This window comes from Suncus etruscus, chromosome 1 (assembly GCF_024139225.1).
Source record: "Suncus etruscus isolate mSunEtr1 chromosome 1, mSunEtr1.pri.cur, whole genome shotgun sequence".
NCBI lineage: Eukaryota > Metazoa > Chordata > Mammalia > Eulipotyphla > Soricidae > Suncus > Suncus etruscus.
The window spans coordinates 139,735,497-139,755,590 of NC_064848.1; the positions used below are offsets into that span (position 1 = coordinate 139,735,497).

The 20,094-nt window shown below is 36.8% G+C and overlaps 1 protein-coding gene across 1 annotated transcript in view; it reads right to left on the reverse strand.

The window, feature by feature from the left end:
- Positions 1 to 20,094, reverse strand: part of COPG2 (COPI coat complex subunit gamma 2) — a 103,847-nt gene that overhangs the window by 75,707 nt on the left and 8,046 nt on the right. The window contains exons 5-9 of the mRNA XM_049774318.1: positions 13,500 to 13,579; positions 8,081 to 8,156; positions 5,338 to 5,430; positions 3,964 to 4,050; positions 2,540 to 2,697 (exon numbers count right to left, since the gene is read on the reverse strand). Coding sequence (XP_049630275.1) covers positions 2,540 to 2,697; positions 3,964 to 4,050; positions 5,338 to 5,430; positions 8,081 to 8,156; positions 13,500 to 13,579 — 494 coding nt within the window. The remainder of the gene's footprint in view (positions 1 to 2,539; positions 2,698 to 3,963; positions 4,051 to 5,337; positions 5,431 to 8,080; positions 8,157 to 13,499; positions 13,580 to 20,094) is intronic.

The window sequence follows — 20,094 nt, forward strand, 5'->3', positions numbered from 1 at the left end:
GATCGTCAACTGACTATTCTCAAGAAATATATACCAAGTCATGAAAAATCACAGATATACCAGCTTTGCAGTTGAAAGCAGCAATCTCGAGAGAAGAGGGTAAGCTAAATCCCCAGCTTGCCAAAGTCATGCAAGCTGCACCATTCACCCACAACTGCCACTTTAACAATGGTCCAACTTCACTGCTTAGCCACAGAGCTCTCCAGATATGTCAAATCAACCAAAACTCCAGGTATGTTGATATTTGTGCTGACAACTCCAGAACTTTTTTGAAGTGAGTACAGGCACCCTCTCCCTGCCTTCTTGTACTTCCAGAAGGCAGCTGAAAACATGTCCCTGCAAATGTAGTCATCATGTCTGTATTCAGCCAGCTCCATAGATTTACTCTACTTTCCAATAAGCTGTATCCTAAACTGAAAAATCATGGGTACATTGGCTGTACAGCTGCAAATGGCAATCTCAGAAAGAGAGGGGTGAGCCAAGTCCCCGCCTTGCCAAAGCCATGTCAGCTATACCTACTACCAACAATTTCCACTTTGACAATAGCCCAGAGCTTCACCACCACTCAACCACGGAGCTCCACAGGGATGCCAAACCAACCAAAACTCCAGGTAGGCCAGTATTTGGGCTGACATCTCTAGGAGTATTTTAGAGTAAGTACCTCTTCCCTTCTCATATTTCCAGAAGTCCTGGTAGCTAAAATCATACCCCACAAAAAGCCACAATATCAACCACAGATCGTAAAATTCATGTATTGCATGAAAACTCCAAAGTTTTTTCAATACTATCATCCCAGTAGGAATACACCAATTCAGACAACACGAATTTAAAGCAACCTAATGTTGAGAAACAAAATAAATAACAACAAGCAACAAATCACTTAGCAAGCAGTCTGACAATGACTTAATAACTGATTACAATACATTAACTTTTAAGTTGTTGTTGTTTTTTTTAATTAATATATTTATTTAAGCACAATGGTTAAAACATGTTTGTAGTTGGGTTTAAGTCATAAAAAAATGCACTCCTGGGGCCAGGGAGATAGCATGAAGGTAGGGCATTTGCCTTGCATGCAGAAGGACAACGGTTAGAGTCCCGGCATCCCATATGGTCCCCCAAGCCTGCCAGGAGCGATTTCTGAGCGTAGAGCCAGAAGTAACCCCTGAGTACTGCCGGGTGTGACCCAAAAACCGAAAAAAAAAAAATACACTTCCCTTCACCAGTGCAACATTCCTACCACTAATGTCTGCCATCTCCCTCCACCCCCACGCCCTGCCTGTCTTCAACACACAATTTTCACAAATTTTCTTATTACTGTCCTTTTTTGGGGGGGGTTTCAGCCACACACATCGCTCAGGAGTTACTCCAGGTTATGCGCTCAGAAATTGCTCCTGGCTTGGGGGACCATATGGGATGCCGGGGGATCGAATCGCAGTCCGTCCTAGGCTAGCGCCAGTAAGCCTTACCGCTCCACACCACTGCTCCAGCCCCTTATTATTGTCCTTTTAAAAAATAATTATTGCATTTTCACTACCTATAAACAAGCAATATAAAAAGAATTATTTTATGCTTCCCAAGGGGGTTTGCTTGGGAATGGGTGGGAGTGTGGGGACAATGGTATAGGGAGTTTCGCATTGGTGGTGGAATTGGTCTTTGAATAAGTGTATTATGAGCACTATATAATATATGGTCCTTAATAAAATTTAATATATATCTGTAAAGAAGATCTACAGTGGCAAAGAAAGGTCAGAGGGGCTTGCACATTTATGGTTTGCTACTTTCCAGGATTTCCACCCTAAATTTTCATCACTCTTCCTGTCTCAAGCTAGGTTCCAAACCTTTTATCCAGTAAATATGTTATGTTATGTTGTTATGTTATGTTATGTTATGTTATGTTATGTTATGTTATGTTATGTTATAACATATATTATGATCATTTATTATATATTAGTACACTATATGAGGTATAGTGTATTATAATTATATATCATAATTACATAATAGTCATATTACATAATAATTAACATTAATATTAAATATTATATATTGTATACTTCATGATCTATTAAGTATTTTATTCAATAATTATTACTGTATCACTAAAAAGTATATTATAAATCTAGTAAGTACATTTACAAAAGCAAACATTAATGCTAAAAAATAAAGATTCTAAGTAACCCTATAAAGTAGGGTTACTTGAGATCTATTTTTTTCAATTTGGAAACTATCAAACCCATCCAGTCAACACTGTTCAAAAACTATTCACCAAAGGGGTGAGGAGAGAGTACAGCCATTATGTATTCTCCCTGGCACCATCTGGTCCCTGAGCATCACTGGGTGCAAGCCAGGAGACCCCAAACACAATCTTGCCTGGTTGTCTGAAAATCTTGGAAGGGCTCCCAGGCTGAACACAAAGCCAGGAGTAAGTCCTGAGCACTGCTGCATGTGACCATCCCCAAATTAATTCACAAATAAAATTAATTCTGAGGCTTATTAACCAACAAGAGGAAAAATATTGAGGTTTGGTAATAACACTTACCCCTCTTCGTTTTCTTTTAGTAAGAGACTAGCAATTCGGATCAGCATGCAATAAGCAAACTGTGATTTGAGACCGGATTTAGTAAATTTATTCAACATCTTAGAAACAGCAAGGCGATCGTTCCGTTTAAGGTGATACAGGACTCCCAATGCATGGTACTAAAGAACAAGAAAAAAGATTGTTACATATCAGAAAGCTAAGTAGAAAAAGAATAAAACCACATGGAACAAGACTTCCCATAAAGAGATAGATATTCAAGACAAGAGTATACCAATAGGGCCAAAGTCCAATGGGTAGAGGGCACTTGTCTTGCATGCAACCAACCCCAAGTTCGATCCTAATGTCCCAGATAGTCTTCTGAGTGCAGGGCCAGGGAACAACTCATGAACACCACTGTTGTGATCCCAAAACTAAATCCAACCAACAAACAAAAAAAGGATACCAATGAGTATTCTTTACTTACCAATCAAACATAGGCAAGACTGAAAGGGTTAGATTTTTCCCATTTACTCCCCCAAATTATAAATTTATAGCAGACTAGTATAAAAAGGTGACACACCATCTGAAGATAGCTCTAGAAGGTTCAGCATCACATCAGACTTAGTACAAATGTTTTCAGTTCCAAGCTTTCCATGATAGAGATCTCCCCAGTGTCAACCATGACCATGTTCAGAGTTAAAAGTATTCATCTCCTAACACAGGCTTCCAGGAATAGAACTGTCATGGCACTTTGCATAAAATTCAATGATCAGAGTTACAAGAGTGAGATTATTTCTCAAGGGAAAAATGACTACTCTGTTTCTTAGAACAATTAATATGAATAGCTGTAAACACTGAGAGGGCAGAAACTAAAGCTCTCTCAAACACCAACAGGGCACCTCACACAAGATTTCTAGTTACAAAACTTAACCTTATTCCTTTTAATAAGAAACAAACTGATGTGCAATAAAAAAAGGCAAAAAAAAAGAAAAGAAAAGAAAAAAAGAAACTAATGCAAATGAAAAGGAATCTCTGCAATAGAAAGGTTTTGAGGCATCACCAAAAACTAACTCTCACTATTCTATAAAGCCTACTGAAATCAAGGCCTGAAAACTAAATTGAACATTTTTCTCCACAAATTCAAATAATGGATTGAGTGTATTATGAAAAACCTTCAGAATGAGCTTCTCAAACTACCAATGAATAGGAGATATTTTTTTGAACATTCTTGAAATGTCCACACAGTTCTATTAGCCTATTCTACACCAATGGGCAGGAATGTTTTGCTTCAGGTTAGGCACTAATGAGGCATTATATGAGTTATTATATGCCTGAGAATTTTCCCTGACAAATGTTTATCTGGGGAAACAATAAAAATGCACCTAAGAGGTTGATTTAAAGAAAACATATCAAGAGACATAGCTAATGTGATTTAATGACAGTACCTGGACCATAATATTATCACTTGAAGCAGCTTCTTGGGCTTCATTGACCCACCGCTTAACCACATCATAGCTTATCTTCATCATGTGCTATATAATAGGAGACATGAAGGACAAAAATATCCATAAGATCCATGGATTTCATTAAAAGTTTAGACATATGAGTTTGTTTTCCTGGGATATTACTAAACAGATATTTTTCAAGCCCCCTTTATAAAAGTGAATGCAGACAGGAAGGGGTATAAAGGAAGTAATAGGAAAGGAAAACCAAAATGAAAGAATTTTAACAGAATAGTATTTATGTAGTATTCACATTATAGGTTTTATATCCAAGAAACTCACTTGGCAGAAAAAAAATCCATGTATTTTCTGCTATAAATCTTGCTTTTTTTTTTTTCCTGGAGGCCATCCCCTGTAGTGCTCAGAGTTACTCCTGGCTTGGAGCTGGGAGGGACAAAGGCCTATCTGGAGGTATTCAGTGTACAATATAGTGCCAGGAATTGAATTATGTTTCCCTCATGCATGGTATCCAGCCTTATGAACCATCTCCCAGGTCCTAGTAGGTGATTTTTTATTTCTACTGGAAAAACTTAACAATTATATTTTAGAACCTAAAAATTATTATAATTCTGATTATCTAACCCATTCACACATTACTCATCTAGTTTAATCAAAATCAATTTGACAGGTTAAAATGAATACATTTTATTTTTATGATCAAAAAAGAAAGAATATGTTACTGAAACAAAACACTTTCTGGGAGGAAACTTGGAAGTAGAATAGGAGATTTCAGAATGAAAGACACTGTAGGTGTGGGGAACCAATGAAAGGTAGATAGAAAAAAGGTAGAAGTGTAGGTCAGACATGAGAAATAGTCAAAGACAAGGATCTACCAGTTTCTTCCTTATCCTCACAGATCCCTTTTAGGCCCTCCCCTCAATATTATTTGTGCACTGTATCATCCTGAAACCAAATTGCTTTCAAACAGTTGAGAAGTTCATGTTTTTAACAACCCATTTTAACTGCTTAATACTCTTGCAGATAAAATACTCTTAGATAAAGCAAAAAGGGGGCCGGAGAGATAGCATGGAGGTAGGGTATTTGCCTTGCATGCAGAAAGACCATGGTTCGAATCCCAGCATCCCATATGGTCCCCGAATCTGCCAGGAGCGGTTTCTGAACGTAGAACCAGGAGTAGCCCCTGTGCACCACCGGGTCTGGCCCCCCTCCCCCCCAAAAAAAGATAAAGCAAAAAGACAAATACATCTTTTTTTTTTAATGTTTTAAATGTGCAAAGAATTATAGTGATACTTAAACTCTTCTGTCTATAAACTACTGTACCATGCTTAAGGGCCAGGGAGCTGCTCTTTCACTTACTAAGGAAGAAACTAGTGCTGAACTGGAAACACTGGAGACTTTATCCACAATGGCCTGTTTCATGTACCTCTCAATGGCTTGCAGCATTGTTCCCTAATAACAGTCATGAAGAAAAAAGGTGTTAAAGCAAAACATATTTTATACATAACTATTACTTCAAAATTATGAATCCCTCCCCAAAATAACCCAACCCTCATATTTGCTATTGCAAAAACATTTAGAATATATTAAAACAAGTACCAAAATAATAAGATCCCAGAGGACAAAACTCAGAAAATTTAGTGGAACGTTTAAGGAGGAATGTGTGAGTGGTTTTGTAAAAAAGAATTCCATAGTAAAATTAATGATCTCAAAGATTTGGAGAAAAATACAAGTAGAAGTCAAATATTCTATGTTATAATATAAAAGATATTACTAAATGGGAATGTATTGGGGAACTGGAAGGCTTCCCAAGAAGTGTTCAGGAGGCCTGGAGGGTCCGCATGTAATCCTCAATCAACAGGACTGGTGGTTCAATGTAATATGGTGCTGGGAATACTCAGATAAAACACCTGGGGTGCTCCAGGGCCACCACCAGTAGTGGTGGGGGTATTCCAGGGCTGCACTGGGTAATAGATGATGAATTGAAAGTAGATACATGGCAGAAGCACACACCAAGTTCTGTACTAGCCTCGACTCCAGGAACAGTTTTTGAAACTTTAAAGGTATCTCATTTTAAAGCAGGGGTCTCAAACTCGTGGCCCATGTGTCGCAAACGGCCCTCCATACAACATTTTGTGGCCCTGCCCTAGAGGAATCTTTTTTTGTTTGTTTTGTTTTAGTTGTTTGGGTCATACCCCCCAATGTTCAAGGCTTACTACTGACTTTGCACTCAAGGATCACCCTGACTTTGCCTCCTGCAAGGGTATATATTTAATGTTTCCAAGAAATTCTTACAAAGCAAATGGCATCTCGATCTCTGCTCTTGTTAAATACAGGATAAATTATATGTGAAATATAAAAAATAAATTATATGTGAAAAACATGTGAGAAAATTATATGTGAAAAAATAATTATAATATTCAGTTCTCTGTAAAACTTTCTCTGAAAACAAAGTTACTTTTTATTTTGAACTGGAAGAAGCTAAGCCTGGGAAGGTGGTATCAGAGACAAACAGGTAAACATATTGAGATCAATAAGAGTTTTGTTGCTAACCCGGCACCATCAAATCTCATACTACCTATCTAGTGTTCAAAAAAAAAAAACACACAATAAAGAGAGCTGAAGAGCAAAAAAATTACAACAATGCCATTGCCACTGCAACATCCAAAGTTACCATTAGGTTCTGCTCGGCTATTAAAATTGGAAATATTTGGTGATAAGTATTTCCCTGATTCAATGTTAATATGTACCTAAAATACTACTGTGAAAGATATGTAAGCCATTATGATCAAAATAAAAATTTTAAAAAAAGGAATAAATGAAAACAAAGATAAAGTGAACTTAACCCTAAAAAAAAACAAACACTGTGGTTTATAAAGTTGCTCATAATATAGTTTTCTTCTGGAATTCAATGTTCCAACACTAATCCTACCACCATTGTAACATTCCCTCGATCATTGTCCTATTTCCCACCCTCCCCTGAGCATGCTTTGGCAGATACAAATAATTTACTTAATAGTTCTTGTTTTATTTGTTTGCTAAGTGAAAATAAAGTCAGCCAAATGAATTAACAATCAAATGAAAAAAATTGGAGGTTATAATTATGTATACATATGTGTGTGTATACACACACACACTATATATATATATATATACACCCAAGCATGGATGCAGCTAAAATATAACTCAACTCATTGGCAATGCCCAGCGTGTTTATTTTAATCTTCTATAGAAAGAGACAGCCCAGCATACTAAATCAGCATTCTTCAACCACCAGTCCACAGGTGGAGACAAGTTGTAAACCACTAGCCTTCTACCTGGATTAGAAGCTGCTGCTGTGTGGACCCATGTGTAGGACCAGTGCTGTTTCAAGTATGAAAAGGCTGAAGACCACTATACCATCTAACCTCATCTCTCCAGATTCCACAGACTGATTAAAGTTAGAAGCCTGTCTCATGGACCAGGGAGATAGGACAGAGGTTCGATGGAAGTTCAATTCCCTGGCAACACATGGTACCCAGAGCAGCCAGATGCAGCCCTGGAAAACCTCAGCACAACAGGGGTTACCCAGGTAATCCCTAGCACTGCATGGTCTGAATAGCCTTCAGATCAAATGGCTGAGTACTGCTGGGAGGGTTAGCAGACAACCAAACCGATTTTCTCTTAACTAATGAAACTGGGAAGCAGAAGGGGGCTGGAGCAGGTAAAATAAACAATGGGCTGTGGCAGCAAGTAGCTGAAAAATCTTGCTGCTTAGTCTCACAAAGGTGCTCTATTTCATGTGTGGGTATCTGGATGCAATTTTTACCTCAAAATCTGAGAAGTCTAATATCCTGCAATGAAGCTCTTAAAGCTATGTTAGAATGCAGCAACCTGCAGTGCAACCTGTCTATGAAGGAAGTCCATGAGGTCAAAAATAAAAAATGTTAAATTTGTATCAACAAAAAAATAATCAAAAAGGAAAAAAGCCTGACACTAAAAATGCTTCAGCTACTCTCATTTCTCTTACACTAAAGGGTCCCAAAGATAGGTTAGGAACTCACAGAAACTGACATAGAACCGGCAGATAAACAACATACCCAGTAAGACACAGAGAACTTACGTCAGTGATTCTGCAGAGAGCTCTGATGGCCGGGCCTCGGTACACGTCTTCTTTCCCAGTCATGTCCTTGGTCAGACTAAGACATTCCAATGAATGAACATGAGAACAAATGCAGTGAAGTCCTCCCTCTTGCTAACTAATGCCCCTAACTAATTCCAGCCTCTCAAGAATTATTTTTAAGCAGGTATACAAATTCAATAGACATTCATTGAGTCATATTTTTGTCATAAAAAATTATTGGGTAGAAGATTTCTAAGAATATATTACTTAGTTTTCAGATCAACAAATACATACATAACTTTAGATACTGATTACTGACATTATAATAAGATACAGGGGCCAGAGAGTAGTATGGGGTAGAACATTTGCCTTGCATGCAGCAAACCCGACTTTGATTCCCTGTACCCCATTCGTATAGTATTCTAAGCCCTGTCAGGAGTAATTCCTGAGTGCAGAGCCAGGTGTGGCCCCAAAACAGAAAACTAAATTTTTTTTAAAATGATAATGGTATTTTAAGCTTTAAAAGCAGACCAATGCATGGAGCTTGAACTACAAAATTCCATATCTTCAATTTATCATTCTTCTATCCTCTGTTCTTGGTTCTCTGATCATTTATATTACCCACAAACAACTAATTCACTTCTTCTCACTCCATTCTTGCCCCTATCAATAGAGCCTTCCACTCCAAGTCTTTCCTTCAGGACACCAAGAAAGCTGCTGCGTATCCTAAAATTGCTTTCCTTAATCACAACATATATTCTACTCATGCAACAGTTCTAATTGAAAATTTTCCAAAATATGGTATCTTTAGATTAGGTCTCAACTAATTTTCAGGTAACTCATCTAGAGATAACCATTGTGAACAGTTGCTTATTCTTGGTTTGTTGTGGGGACATTCATGCTTACTCCAGGCTCTCAGCTCATGGCATGCTCTGGGGACTACATGCAATGCAGGGATTTGAACTGCTATGAAAGTGTGGAAAGCAAGCACCTGTACTACCTCTACAGCCCCATACTTTTGTCCATTTTTAAAAACAGGGTCCTTTTCAGCAATCTGCATTTCCTTAGGAATTACCAATTACAACTAGACTTAAAAAAATTTTTTTTGTTTTTGTTTTTGGGTCACACCCGGCAGTGCTTAGGGGTTACTCCTGGCTCTACACTCAGAAATCACTCCTGGCAGGCCCGGGGGACCATATGGAATGCCAGGATTCGAACCACCAACCTTCTGCATGAAAGGCAAACGCCTTACCTCCATGCTATCTCTCTGGCCCCGACTTAACATTTTTTACAGAGATCTATAAATTAGTCTTAGGACTTTTCACCTTCTTGTTTAATAGTTATTTCTTCCATGTTATTTTTTATTTTGTATTATTTGTGCTATTTCCTTTCTTGATCAGCTTAATTGCTAATTTGTACAAATATAGTATTGACTTATTTAACATTTTTCTTTTATTTCATATATTAATTATTCTCTGCCTTGAGCTTTCTTTTGAATTAGTTTATCTAATTTTCTGAGTTATCATCTGTATGCTCTTATTATATGATTTTTTTCACTGATCACTGCTTTAAGTCCATGTGCATTTACTATGCACAAACGTATCAATTATGGGAGCCAGAGAGAAAATACATTTGTAGGGGACTTGCCTTGTAAGCAGTCAAACTGGGTTCGATTCAACCCCTGACACCCCATATAATCATCCCCTAACCCCCTTCTCAGGAGTGATTCCTGAGCACAGAACCAGGAGTAAGTAAGCCCTGAGCACCACTATGTGTAAACCAAAAATCAAATGCACAACTACAAAAACAAACAGGAAAAAAAGAAAACCATTTACTATGTAGTGATTCATTCTTTTTTAATTCTGCAAATTAACTTTTCATTTCCTCTTTTGCTGAGGAAATGTTTAACAGATTAAAAGACCCCCCCCATGGAAAAGTCTTTTCATTTTTGATAATGAATTTTTTACTGCACTGCCATCAAAAGTGTAGTAGTATTTCTAATTTGAATTACTTTACTATTCTATAGAGTTCTTGCTTAGATTGTCTATTTCCATCTTATTTGTCTCCAACTCATATACTGAAGGCAAGTCAATAAAATCTCTTATTAAATAAGTTTCTAATTTATCTCCTACAATTTTTGCCTCAAGGTTATTGGTCCTTGCATAAATTATTAATGATGTTCTTTTCATTCTCAAAGTTGTCTTTAATCATTACAAAGCATCCCTTTTCACACTTAATTTTTTAATATCTTTATTTAAATACCGTGATTACAAACATGACTATAGTTGGATTTCAGTCATAAAATGAACACCCTGTTTCACCAGTGCAACATTCCCACAACCAATACCCCCTCTATCTCCCTCCTCCCCCATCCTCTGCCTGTATTCGTGACAGGCATTTTACTTTTCTCACTCATTAACATTGTCATGGTAGTTGTTAGTGTATTATTTCCATAACTGTACTCAACCCTCTTTGTGGTGAGCTTCATATCATGAGCCAGTCCTTCCAACCCACATCTCTGGGCATTATTATAACATTGTCTTTTATTTTTCTTAAAACCCATAGATAAGTGAGACTAATAGTTTCATGAAATTTTCCTATACATGGATGAACATGGATACTTAATGTTTTTAGCTTTTTTGTTTGTTTTTTGTTTTGGGACTACACCCAACAATGCTCCTGGATTACTCCTAGCTCTGCACTCAGGAATTACACCTGATTTTTCCACTGTTCAGGGGACCAATGGGATGCTGAGTATCTATTCCAGGCTAGCCAAATGCAAGGCTAATGGCTACCCACTCACTGCACTATCACTCAGCTCAATGTTTTTAGCTTTCAATTCTATTTTATCATTTATTTGTTCCATTATTCTATTGTCTTTCGATTTTATGAATCATTGTATGTTAAATGTGTCTATTGCTTACAGCATACCGTTACGCTTTCTTTGTGAAACTAACTGAGCCAATACTGCAGAGGAAATCTATCTAACTGTATCTGTATTTTTATCTCTGTATTTGTTCAAATATATATATCTATAATTATATCTATTTTTATTTTATTTTATTGAAACTATTGTGATCGCAAAGTCCTTCATAGTTGAACTATATTTATATTTATCTATCTATATATCCTCTTAAGTCTGTTTCTCTGTCTAATATACCCAATTCTCCATTTCTTCCTATTTATAGTTCTTTTCTTCAAACAGGAATAAAGATAAGTAATACTTATGAGATTAGCCCCCAAGAAAGAGAAAATGGATAGTTTGATCCATATGACAGACTTTTGTTGAGTCTAAAATAATCAAATAAGACACTTTTCCAGGAATTATAGATACAAAACTATATGAGACATGACACTTGATCTCAAAGAACAGTACACAAGAGAGAAAATATGTAGAGGATGCCAAAAAGATGATGACAGATAAGGCACTTGTTGAGCATGCAACCAAAAGATTTGAAGCCTGGCCACTGTATGGCCCCTCAAACCGGAGCAATTCCTGCACAGAGACAGGAGTAAATACTCAGCAATGCCAGGTTTGGTTCAAACTGCTCCCCCACCAAAATATATGTAAACAAATAATTATAATACAATGTATTACATATTAGAATAGAGGCAAAAATCAATTGCTGTAAGAACAACAGAGAAGACAAAGACCAAATTTCAAGAACAGGAAAATCAATATATAAATAGTGTATGGCCTATATTAAAAAGGAAATAAGGTAATGGAGGCAGAGGGAGGAAACATATACAATGAGTTCAGAAAATGCCAACAATATATATATTAACCCCAAGTAATCCCAATAATTAAAAAGGCAGAGGAAAGTAGGCAATTCTGAAGCAGAATAAAAGGAAGACTAGAAATAGTAGGAAATTTAAGAGTATAATTCTGAAGACCAAAAAGGACAGCATTCAATTTTCTGAGATTAAGATAAAACTAGGGCCAGTGAGATAGCCCATGTGGTCCCCCAAGCCTGCCAGGAGCGATTTCTGAGCGTAGAGCCAGGAGTAACCCTGAGCACTGCCGGGTGTGACCCAAACCCCCCCCCAAAAAAGATAAAACTAAAACTAAACACTTACTATTACCACACCCCTGCTTCCATCCTCACCCCCCCCCCAATCTCCTCTTACACCCCTGCCTTTTCCTAGGAATAAATTCCAGAATACTAAGCAATCTTTAAGTGCAGACTTTCACGAGATTTAATTTCTAGACAAAGGTAAATAGTATTATGATCTGGTTGTCAATTTAGTGATTTTCAGAAGTCAAGTACCTACATCTCCTTGTTTTTTTTTTTGTTTTGTTGTTGTTGTTGTTGTTTTTAACTGAGTAGTAATGTATATAAAGTAAAGTTTATAGCTTAAGTGATCACCTACATACTCTTCACTGAAAATAAATTGCCAAGTGTTTCTATCACTTCAAAAAATCTCTGAGGCTCACTTCCAATTCAATCTCTTCTAACTCAATTGGATTTCTATTTTCTATAACCAAAGATAAGTTAGTTCTTAATATACATGAACAGGATCTTCTAAAACATATTCCTTGTGTCCATTTTATTTTGTGCTAGCATAAGGTTCTAGAAATTTTTAAGTGTTTTCTGAATCAACACTTGATTTCTTTTCCAGCTGAGCAGTAGTCTGCTATAAGGACAGACCTCAATTTATTTCTCTAGTCTCCTGTTGATGGATATTGTAATGTTGTTCCCAGTATGGGCTATCACAAATAAAGCTGCTCTGAAATTCTTATACAATCTTTATCATAGCGATATTTTTCTTTTCTTTTCTTTTCTTTTTTTTTTTAGTTTTTATTTTCTTGGATAAATAACTAGCAGAATTATTGCTCAAATATCAGGTGTTTAAGTTTATAAGAAACTGCCAGACCTTTTCTAATGCAATGAGATATTTCTACATTCCCAAGTACAAAGTAAGATAGTTTCAACATTGGGGAAAGTAATGCCTCCCATATTCCTTTTCCCAAGGGTGCTTTAGCTATTCGAGGTTGTTTATTGTTCCAAATGAATTTCAGAAGTGTTTGATCCACTTCTTTGAAGAATGTCATGGGTATCTTTAGAGGAATCGCGTTAAATCTGTATAATGCTTTTGGAAGTATTGCAATTTTAATGATGTTGATCCTGCCAATCCATCAGCAGGGTATGTATACTCAACTGCAAATTAAATAGCATACTCCAACATTTATTTTGTTGTACAAAAACTAGATTAACTTAAACAAGTGATAAAACAACCATAATCCCAAATACAGAATAATTGTGATATATTACACTAGAAATAAATGTTTTTACAGATACATTCCTTAAAGTGCTTATGAACTTACTTCCAGCCCATAAGTAGACTTAATAGAAAGAGAACAATAATTATTCCTCTGAATACCTAAGAACACCCTCTAAGGAATGGCACATTCACTTACCTGCTGGTGACAATGATCACGTCCTCAGAGATATTAGCCATTTCTTTGATGGTAAGGTAACACATTCTTCTCAAGATTTGCTGAAAAGGTATTTATAAAAGGCAATAGGTTGTTCATAAATTAAAAATATTAACAGCTTGACTAAACAAAAAGACCTTTCAAGACAGTGCTTCCTAACGTGGTTCTTCCTTTAAAGGACAGCAAAGTGGTTCAGTGAGCACATCGCTCACACATGTGAAACCCTGGGTTGGTGGTTTTGGAATGTTAAATGTGCATCATTAAATAGAATATTGTATGTATAACTAAAATTTTATTTTTGTTGTTTTGGGAGCCACACCTGGCAGTGCTCAGGGCTTACTCCTGACCAGGTATTCAATAATCACTGCTGGTGAGTTTGGGGACCATACTGAGTGCCAGTGATCAAACCCAGGTTGGTGACATGCAAAGCAAGCAACCTACCCATTATCTCACCTCTTGCAACCCCACCCCCCAATTTTTAATGGTGTCCCAAAACACCAAATACCTAGAAATTAACTGAATAAAAGATGTGAAAGACTTTTACATAAAACATCATAAACTGGAACAGAGGAATAGTACAGAAGTTAAGATACCTGCCTTGCACTTAGTTGACCAAGATTCAGTCCAAGGTACTACATATGGTCTTCTGAGTCCCAGAAAGAGTAACTCACGTGTATAGGACCAAAAATGAGCCCTGAGCTCATTCTCATGCTGCCAGGTATGGCCAATCCACCCCCCTAAAACGCACACACACACACACACACACACACACACAAACACACACAAGACCATCCTAAAGCATCCCCATCAATATTCCAATACATTTAGAATAAGCTACTAAACTTTGTACAGAATCATAAATTCCCTCAACAGCTAAAGCAATTTTGAGAAAAGAGAAGATGAGAGGTACTGCCTTTCCTGACTTCAAATTATATTATAAATCTAGAGTAATGAAAACTGTATGGTAATAGAATAAAGACAGATTCTTAAGTCCAATTGAAAGGAATTGGAATCCTTGAGATACACCCTCAGACTTATGGAGAGTCAATTTCTGATAAAGATTACATACATGAAATGTACCCTCCTCAACAAATGGTATTGATAAAACTGGATAACCACATGCAAAGAAATAAAACTGGAACCACAATTAACAGCAATCACAAATTAATGCAAAGTGGATTAAAGACAGTAATATTGGGTCCCGAGAGATAGTACAGGCAGGATATTTGGTCTTGCATTTGGATGACCCTGGTTTGATTCCCAGCACTCCATATGGTCTCCTGAGCCTACCAGGAGTGATCCCAGAGAATAGAGCAAGGAGTATACCCTTAGCACCATTGGATATGATCCAAAAATTTAAAAAAAGGTTTAAATATAAAATAAGCAACTAAGATTAAATTAAATAATTAAATTAAATAAAGCAACTAAGACATTGCATATATCATCCATGCAATACATTAAGAACAATATAAGTAAAATAATCCAGGATAAAGAACACAGCATGCCCTCCATGATTTAAACTCACTGTAAAGATAATAAAAACAAAGAAAACAAATGGACTATATATAATTTAAAAACAAAGAAAAAACAAAATGATCAAAAAAACAAATGGAATACATCAAATTTTAAATTTTTGCATGGCAAAAGAAACTTGGGGTTAAAAAAACAAAGGACATCCTCCTAAGTAGAAGAAATATTTGTTCAGGGGCCAGAGCGATAACACAGCAAGTAGGGCATTTGCTTTACATGCAGTTGACCCAGTTCAATCCCCAGGATCCCATATCCCTGAGCACTTCCAGGAATGATCCCTGAGCACAGAGGCAGGAGTATGTCAATCAAGTATATCAATCAAACAAAGGGGAGAGGAAATGGACTGATACTTCTTCAATTGAGATATACAAATGACCAGGATTATTAAAAAATAATTGTTCATCATTTACTATCAGAAATGTAAATCAAAACTACCTAACCATCAAAAACTCCAGGTATGACAGTTTTGGTTTCAGAACTCTAGAGTCTTTTTAGAATCAGGGCAGGCAGCTTCCCTCCACACCTCCATACTTCCTGAAGCCCAAGCAACAATACCCACAACCCATAGCCTCTGCTTGTTGGAATGAACATTTTTGACATAGTGTGTTCTTAGGTAATTTTATAATGTTTCTCAAGTAGTTTTTAATAGGAATGGTGATTTCTTAGTAATGGGTGTGATTGCAGTAGAAGTGACCATGCTATTGGCTTCTGTTTTTAGTTTGCTTTTAGAAATTTAGTCAGAGGCTGCAATTTTAAGGTAAGAAAGACTAGGCCTGAAGAAACAGCTGATTCTGGGAACCAGGCTAACCTTAATATGGAAATGTTACATGACTGTAAATAGTGTCACGTGTCCAGGACTTCAAGGACCTGTGAAGCTGAGGCAATGAAGTGACATAGCAGCGTTAAAAAGACCAAGAAAGCCTAGGACCCAACGAAGGCTCAAGGTGCATAAGAACATTCCCATGCAGGCTGTAAACCATAAGGACATTCCAATACAAGGACATCTTGCATTTCATCATAGAGACACTTTGGAGGGACAGGAGGTAGGTGGAACCAAACTGACCATCCTACGTTCCAACATGGGGACAGCTTGGTCCCCGCAAGGAGGAGGCACCGAGAAATGGCAGATGACCCTTGAAGATAGGGAGGAATAATTGCACACAGTCACTAAAAAAAGAATAACACACGGATGACTCAATAGGTATAGAATAATGATAAAATCTAGTTTAATGCTATTCTCGCTTCTGTCACTGGCTTGCTTCAAGTATGATATAATAAACAAGGCTCCCTTCCCCTAATCACTCCGGTCACTATGTTGTCAAAAGAATGGGTCCTCCACCCTGTGGATTGGGAGACCACCTGAAAGGCCCAGCCCATAGCTCTACATGCCATTGGTCTAGGAGTTGGGGGTAAATGATGTCATGAAGGGGCTGAATAGACAGAAAATTGCACTTTTTCTGTAAAAATTCATTGGATGATTTAAATTGTATAAAACTATGAAATGCTTTGACCTATGTGCTCATTATCATATGAACTTCCTTAATGTTTGTGAATTTGGATGCTTGGGGTCTCAATGCAAACCAAATTCCTGGCTTGCTGTGACACCCCAGAGCTCTCGAGAAATAAACTTATGTTGCTGTTTACATGCCTGAATGTTCGTGGTCTCTAATTAGGCAGAGGGCTCTCCCGGACCCTGGGTATCCCTGGACCCTGGGCTTTCCCACGCCACCCGACCCCCAGACCCTGAGCATTCCTGGACCTTGAGCCTTCGTTGGGCCCTAAGCTTTCTTGGTCCCTTTTTAACACTGCTGTGTCATTCATATCGCCTCAGCTTCACACGTCCTTGAAGTCCTGGACACATGACAGCATTTGCAGCCATGTAACATCTCCGTATTTTTCAATAATGACATCCCAGTAGATGTGAAATTATCACAGAAACCACCTAAATTCAATGAATTAAACCAGTAACAAAATGCTTGACCAACACAGTTTAGTAAACCTTCACACATGACTTAATGACCCCCATTGTGAGATGTGACAATTTTAAGACACTGTTTTAAATGAAGCTTTTTTTTTTTTCAAGAACTCTATTATCATTTAGTTCTAACAAGCAATATTAAGTAAATTATTCAGTCCTGCCAAGGGGCAGTCTTGAGGGAGAGCGGGAAACTAAAGACAATGGTGGAGGGAATGTTACATAAGTAGGGGGATAAATAGGAATGTTACACTGTTAGTGAGAATACTGAATGCCAGAAATAAACTTATTATGGGAAACTTTGTAAAACACGGTGTTTAGATTAAAACAATTTTAAAATAACAATTTTTAAAGAAATATAAATCAAAACAATAAAATGTCATCTCACACAGTAAAAATGAAATATATCAAAAAGATGGGGATATAGTGAAAAGAAACCCTCTTCCACTGTTGGTGAGAATGTTATCTGATTTAGCCTCTGGAAATTGGAATGGAGATAGTTCCAAAAAACAGAATATTCATATAATTCAAATTCCATTTCTTGGCATCTAATCCCCAATTACACATACACCACTAATTTGAAAAAAATATATGCACAATAAATTCACTATAGTGCTTCCTTAGCACAATAGCCAAGAGGGAAAAAGCCCAAATTGTAACAACAAATGAATAGATAAAAATGTAGTATGTAAATACAATTGAATATTATGCAGCTATAATGAAAGATAAAATCATGCAATTTGCTACAATGTGGATGGAATAAAAGGGTATCATGTTAAGCAAAGAAAGTAAGAGAGAAATAATACCAAATGATCTCACTTAACTGTGGAATATAAAGAGATAAAATGGAAAAGACAGCATTGAACAATGACAAAATCTTGGCCTAGGATCACAAAATTAATTAATCAATGAAGAAGTGGTAAAAAGTGGGTAATAATTGTGGGGAGGAACAAAGCAGTGACAAAAGGACAGTAGTAGTTATGTGCACTTTGGAGGTCATAGGGTGAATAACCTACTTCAAAACCATAAACTTTAAAACTATGACAGCCATATGTTGTTTTTTTTAATCTGTGTTGCAATCTCTAAATCAACAATGAAAAAACTTCCAAACTATTATCCCACATATCACTGCTGAATTTTTTAACTTTTTTCTCTCCCTGCTTTATTTTAAATAATTTTTATTGCTGTCTTTAAGTTTACTTAGTTTTTTTCTCCTGCAATATCTAACCTTAATTTGATATTAACCCCATGAGGTGCATATCCCTAGACAGACTTATACCTATCTACATATATTTGAAACTTCCTGGGTATCTTCAATGTGCTACTCATTCTTATTATATTTTTCTATATATTCTATATTTTTGAGAACACAAATATTCATTACAGTTGTGAATGTCATTTCTACTCATCCCATCATAGTTATTTCTGTGTTCTTCTGTTGATCCATTATTCCTCTGGTTATAAAAAAATTTTCATAAAAAATTTCTAATTCTTTGCTAAACCTGATAATTTATTAAATGATGAATACTGCAAAGTTTATGTTGTTAGGTGCTGGGTTTTTATTTTCTTTTATATGTCTTCTCTGATCATGAATAAGGTCACAATGTCTCCGTATCTTTTGCTTTCAAGACTTTTAAAGCTTTAATGTAATGTCATTATAATCCAATATTCCCCTTGCTGAGTTCCCTGATACACTTTTGAGAATTATAGCAAATGACATGGTCTTGCACACTCTAGGAATAAGAACTGTTCTCATCTTGTGTTTTGGTGAGTGTGGCCTTTTTTATATTCAAAGATCAGGCCTCTTACAATTAATTATGCCAGGGACCTCTCAGCAGATCAATGGAACAGTTCTAAATCTCTTTCTCTCCCACCACCACCTTCTTTCCTGCCTAGTACAGTAACTTACAAACAAGAGCCTTCTTGGTATTTCCCTGGGCCACCAGTTTTCTCAATTCTAAGAGATAGTGAAGTTTTGTTAGAGTCAGCCATCCTGGATCCAGGACACGTAATTTGCAAAAGATCACCTGGTTTTTACCTTTTCTTCAAATCACAGTCCTGGAATGTCTGTTATATAATATCTGAAAACAACTGTGGAATACATTTTGGTTTATTTTCTAGATTTCTATGGTAGCTGGGTAAAACTAGCCCCTTTGTACGATCAGGTCTAGAAACAGAACAACAATATATATTAATAACAAAATAAATGTTGAATTACCTAGTTATTCTTTTGTTATAAATTTTTGTTGTTGTTGTTGTTGCTTTTGGGTTACACCCAGCAATGCTCACAGGTTACTCCTGGCCCTGCACTCAGAAATCGCTCCTGGCAGGCTCAGGGGACGATATGGGATGCCGGAAGTCGAACCATTGTCCATCCTGGGTCAGCTGTATGCAAGGCAAATGACCTACTACTGCTGTGCTATATCTGTCTGGCCCCTGTTATAAATTCTAACACCAATCCATTGTAATTAAATATCACACTCGTTATCATGTAATTGTTGGGAAATGCATTGTGTTTTGCAGCAAATTTGTTTTTAAGTTTTTGGTTCATTTATATTTAATATAAATATAAATTTGGTACTATATATCATTTTATTATATAATTTTAAACTTGCCTGCTTAATCTCTATCAAGTCTTACCTTCTTTTCGAGCTTGATTCTTTAACTCTAGTTTTATGGACAATTATTTTAGAAGAAACAAAGAATAAACATTAATAAATGCTTAGTGGGGCTGGAGCAATAGTAAAGTGAGCAAGGTGTTTGCCTTAGACGCAGCCAACTGGGACAGACCCGGGTTTGATTTCCCAGCATCCCACATGGTCCCCCAAGTCTTTCACTCCCTACCCACCAGACTCTTTCATAACCTACAATCCATTAATTTATTAACATGGCACTGTCCTGGGTAGTTCCTGTTGTTACTTGCCTCCTAACCAAACAGATTTCCTAGTTGATTACTCAACTTCCTTGCACTTCCTCTTTCTCAGTTTACTCTCCTGGCGAAACTCCAGCTCTAATAAAAGCCAATCTCTAAGTATCCCATGCCTTAATCTGAGGCATGCTGCTAGAAAAATA